General features: G+C 48.0%; 1 protein-coding gene across 1 annotated transcript; it reads right to left on the bottom strand.

The window, feature by feature from the left end:
* Positions 1–2,931: 2,931 nt before the first annotated feature.
* On the bottom strand, positions 2,932–4,359 carry LOC127304073 (putative disease resistance RPP13-like protein 1). Its single transcript, XM_051334784.1, has one exon. The coding sequence runs from the start codon at positions 4,357–4,359 to the stop codon at positions 2,932–2,934; it is 1,428 nt and encodes a 475-aa protein (XP_051190744.1).
* Between the last annotated feature and the right edge of the window lie 630 nt (positions 4,360–4,989).

The following is a 4,989-nucleotide window of genomic DNA, read 5'->3' as shown; positions in this document are numbered from 1 at the left end:
AAGCCCCTATCGGAGGGCATTGCCGAGGAGCACCCTCGACAAATGATAGAGCCTTTTTGTTGTTGCTTATCTAGCTAGGTTATTGTAGAACATCTTCTTCTCCCGCAAGGCTACCGAGGAGCTCCTGCTACTCTTCCAGCAGCATGGAAGACGAGGCTTCCACTTCCGCCCTGCGCAGGTGCAGGAACCGGTGAGTATTGGATTGTGTGTTTTGCGTGTACCCACTTGATTGAGATTGTGACGGCTGGCGACTCAAGCATATTACTAGGCTGTACAGAGAGCTGGGAGTGTCAAGCAGCAGGTCTCCAGCTTAGTCGCTTTGTATATTTGAGCCTATACGCGCATGCCAAGTGCCTTGCATAGGCTGGAGAGTTCATAATCCTTTGGGTTCCTGGTAGAAAATCGGGCGTGACCTAGCCGCCGCCCCTCCACCGTCCACCCTCCCTGCGCCGGCGCCCACCTCCCTGCGCCGCCGCCCCTCCACCCTCCACCAGCGTCCCCTCCCACCCCCTCTCCACCCTCCCCACCCGACCTTCGCCCCGGGTCATCTCGCGCGAGGCGGCTCCGGGTGACGACCCAAATCCTAGAAGAGGCAGCCGATCTACCTCCTCCTGGCTGCTGCCGCCGTCGGGGTCGATGGTGGTGGCCGCACCCGGTTGCCAAAGGCTGGGGCGGTGGTGGCGCGCCCATGGACTCCCCTTCGCGCGGAGGCGGGATCTTCCAGGGGCGGCGACTGTGGACAGCGGGTCTGGTGGCGGCGGCCTTCGGCTACTTCACCTAGATCATGGTGGGGGCGGTGGTGTGGCGGAACTCGGCGGGGATAAAGAGCGGTAGCGGGATCGGGCGGCGGTGGCAATGTACATGGTCGCGAGACGGCGGCAATGAGGCTCGGCCAGGCTTTTCGGGCGGGCAGCAGCCAGCTGTCTCTGCGTCGTGGGCGTGCGTAACCGCTATCCCGACAGTTGCTGACCTCCACCGGCCAGGTTGGAGGAGGAAGATGGACCGCGGTTCCCAGCCATGGCGGCGGCGTGGGGCCGTCCGTTCCGGCTTTCATGGTGGTGGTCCTAGGGTTCTTTTTTCGCGAAGATGAAGATGTTCCGGATGCTGATATTTCTTCATCTAGCTAGTGTGATGAGTTTCGGAAGGCTCCGACAGCGAATGAAACAGTGCATCTTTTGCCTGGAGTTCACATGATCGGGTGGTATTCGGTCGCGCGCACCCATGCTTTTATTCCGACCGTTTGGTTCCGGAGGGAGCGGCATGAAGCTCTGTTCTGTGTTGACATCAATTGACTTTTGGTCCATGGTGAAGTCAAAAGCAGAGAATATTATGAAGGCAGGATTTGGGGATTAGCTAAAGAAGATTCAAGTCTCCGCGATGTTGAAAAACTTGCTTGGTGTTCCGGGATTCGTAGCAGTGGTATGAAAGTGGGGGCGGCAACACATGTGAAGTTTAGAGTCCTACCTTTCACCCAAGATCCCTTAGCTGGTTGTGTCTGGCAATGACCTTGTTTGAGGCATTGTTTTGAGAGCGGAGACTATCTTCAAGGTGAAAACCTAAGACCTTTGATCGAGCGACGATAGCGCTGGTGCACTGTTCCCTTCTTGGAGGCGTCGCTTTTGGAGAGTCTGCATTTTAGGTGTTGTCTTGGTGTGGATGTATTGTTGTTGCTAGACCTGGGATACTTTTATTTCTTAGTTTTTCTTTTTCTTTTTTGGCTGTATACATCCGTACCGCCATTAGAGTGTTATGTTGTTGCAGATGCTAGATGTAATTGATATATTTTGATATTAATATATTACCTTTATAAAAGAAGTAACAGCCGAATCATTCGAGCTCTACAGTGTACACCGACAATCTACTGAAAATCGACGTGTTTAGTTCCAAGAAGAACGGAAATTTTGTGAATGCATCAGCAGCGCACACGGAAGTTCACTATGTTCCTTCACCAAGCAAAAAACATGTACGGAGTACTAGTTATGAAAGGGCATGGATCAATCTCTGTAAAGCAAACTAGATAAGTTAATTCGAAAAAACCACCACATTACCGCTGTAAGTTTGAAAAACCACCACTATTCGTCTAAACTGCAAAAAGCCACGGTGCCATGAAAATTCGTTGCAATGTGCATTGGTTCGGATTTTTAGACGTGCTAACGATGTTTCTGAATAATGGGTCCTACTGTCAGTGGTGATGTGGCAAGACAGAGGGCTCAGACATATCCATTGTCGAAACCTCATTAGCACGCCTAAAAATCCGAGTTAGTGCACATTGTAACAAAATTTCACGATACCGGCGGTTTTTTGCAATTTAGACAAATAGTGGTGGTTTTTTAAACTTGACGCGATAATGTGGTGGTTTTTTGAAATTAACTCAAACTAGATTGATTGAGGGAGAAGATGCACAACACAACTCAGGCTTGACATCATATTGCTTTATATATTGAATCGATCAGATATCGATTGGTTACATGTTACAGAGAACGTACGCAGTGCACACGGTAAGGGTAACCATGTGTTCAGTGGGGTGTACCGAATTGGAATAGTTCATCCAAACTATAATCCACACAAAAAAGTAACTCAGCTCAACTAATACACCTTGTTGAACAATCTCTCCTTACCAATTAGCTAAGTACAAAATCGGCAGCTCAAAAAAATGCACTTGTTAAAAGAAAACTGCACTGTCACAAAGAGTATCTCTCATTTCAGTAGAAACATCGATTTATATACAAGGCAATAATTGTTGAACAATCTCTCCTTACCAGTTAGCTAAGTACAAAGTCGGCAGCTCATCAAAATGCACTTGTTAAAGAAAACTGCACTGTCACAAAGATTATCTCTCATTTCAGTAGAAACATCGATTTATATACAAGGCAATAATATTACAACACTATACCAAACTTGCACCTGCAACATTAAACACGTCTAATACCACTAATTATTCAGTGAGCCCCTCTTCTTGCCAACTCTAGTTTGCAGCCTTTGAATCTCACAGGTCAGGATGTAGCAATGGTAAGGAGGTAACATGGACTTCCATGCAAGGACCTTAAATGTTCTACCCAGGTATGGAGGTTTGACGCCTCCACACAACAGATTTTGCACTGTTATCTCTGGAAGTTCCTCTTGAGAAGAACATGTTTGGGACAGACCAGAAATATAAACATCTTCTCCAGTTCTACCTAGTCTTCGAATATATGCATGTTTAGTCCCGTCCAACAGATCACAAGGATGCTCAACAAACATAGACACATATTTCTCTACTTCCCCTCTCACGAATTCCAGAATCTTGCACCAATACTGGATGCTAAAATTAGTTTGAAGTACACGAGCAATGATGTTTGCACCAACCAGACATCCATTCAGCATCTTCGATATCTCCATCGCTAAATATGTTAGTTTCGGGTGTATCTCAGGATCAGTGGATCCAAATGTAATCACCTTGAAGAAATACCAGTATGCCTCAAGAGGCAGATGCTTCAGAGTTATAGTCTGGGTTGTACCAAGCTTTGCGATCTTGTCAGATCGGCTCGTGATTATGATCTTACTACCACTTGTAGTGCAACTTTTACAGAGAGAATACAACCTTTTCCACAGATTATCGTTGAGTTTCCCGACTACCTCAAAAACAATCAACAATTTCCTGGTCTGCGCATGTCCCATTGTACACCTGTCTGTTAAAATAACCATATCTTCATCTCTGAATGTACCATGTCTATAGAACACAATCTGTGAGAAATGATCACGGACCCTTTCGTCGTTGCAGACATGGGCAACAAGGGTACTCTTTCCACCTCTCACTGGACCAACAATCGGGAGGACATCAAACCTATCAAGTCTACTACTGCAAGGTGGTGTGTGCAACAAGAAGTACAGGACACGTTCCATCTCCATCTGGCGACCAAACATGCAAGTTTCCATCAAAAGATGCTTACTGTAGGGCTGGCTGTGCATGCGAGGATATGATGTCAAGAACACCACGGACTCACTGACGTCAATAATCATATTTCTCAACCTGTCAAGGACATTTGCAACTTCAAGGTGTTGTGAAGCTTTTGTGCTGCTGCTAGATAGGCACAGACGCTTTGCAGAACTTAATTTGGACAGAGCCCAGGAGTGACTCTCGACCTTATTATCTCCAGCGTCCTCTTCTTTAAAATCTCTGTATCTGAGTGTGTCGAGCACGTAGAAACCTTGGTACATGGCATCCCTCAGCATGCCTAGCTGCCGAAGCATACCTTGGTTTGTGATGCGCCGCCCCTCAGCCTCGTCGACGATGACCTGCGCTCGGAGTAGAATCCTCTCCAGGCTAATCTCCATAGCCTGCACCGGCTGCTGGGAGTATTTGCTGATGAAGAGACCCATGGATCTTGTAGCGAGTTCACCCAACACCGATGAAAGGAAAATCTCCATTTGTAGCTACTGAGTTGGGGGAGATTGATGTATCTCAAACTCTGGTTATGCCGCTCTATGGTCTATTTATGTTGAAATTGGTTGTGCATCCTGGTCAATCCAGCCTATGCACATGATGTTTGAAAAGTCGTGTCGCACTCATGTCTCTATCGTGAAAGAGACCCGACCACTTGGGTCTTGATGTATATGCTTAGAACATCTCGGCGGCGCCGATAGCGTTTTCGGGGTCAGAAGCTAAAATGGACTCGCACCGGTGCGTCCAAACAGCGCCAGTGATTTTTCGAGCCCAATAGAACACCGGCAACCCCGTGCCAGCCCCTTCGCGAAGGGCACGAATCGGACGTGCCGGCGCCTCGCGGAACCACGGTTTTCGCTGGTGGGAGCGCCTTGTCAGCGAGAGGACGCGGCGGTTCGCATCGGAAACAATGCGGGCAGGTTGGTCATTGATGTCTATGCACGCTTCTATTCCTGTAGACAGTGTTGGGCCTCCAAGAGCAGAGGTTTGTAGAACAGCAGCAAGTTTCCCTTAAGTGAATCACCAAAGGTTTATCGAACTCAGGGAGGTAGAGGTCAGAGATATCC

The sequence above is a fragment of the Lolium perenne genome, chromosome 5, assembly GCF_019359855.2.
Source record: "Lolium perenne isolate Kyuss_39 chromosome 5, Kyuss_2.0, whole genome shotgun sequence".
In the NCBI taxonomy this organism is placed as follows: domain Eukaryota; kingdom Viridiplantae; phylum Streptophyta; class Magnoliopsida; order Poales; family Poaceae; genus Lolium; species Lolium perenne.
The sequence above is the reverse complement of the archived record's forward strand: the minus strand, read 5'-3'. Positions and strand labels throughout refer to the sequence as shown.

What these genes read in the sequence shown, in the direction of transcription:
- LOC127304073 (XM_051334784.1), bottom strand. Translation starts at nt 4,359, where the DNA reads ATGGGTCTCTTCATCAGCAAATACTCCCAGCAGCCGGTGCAGGCTATG.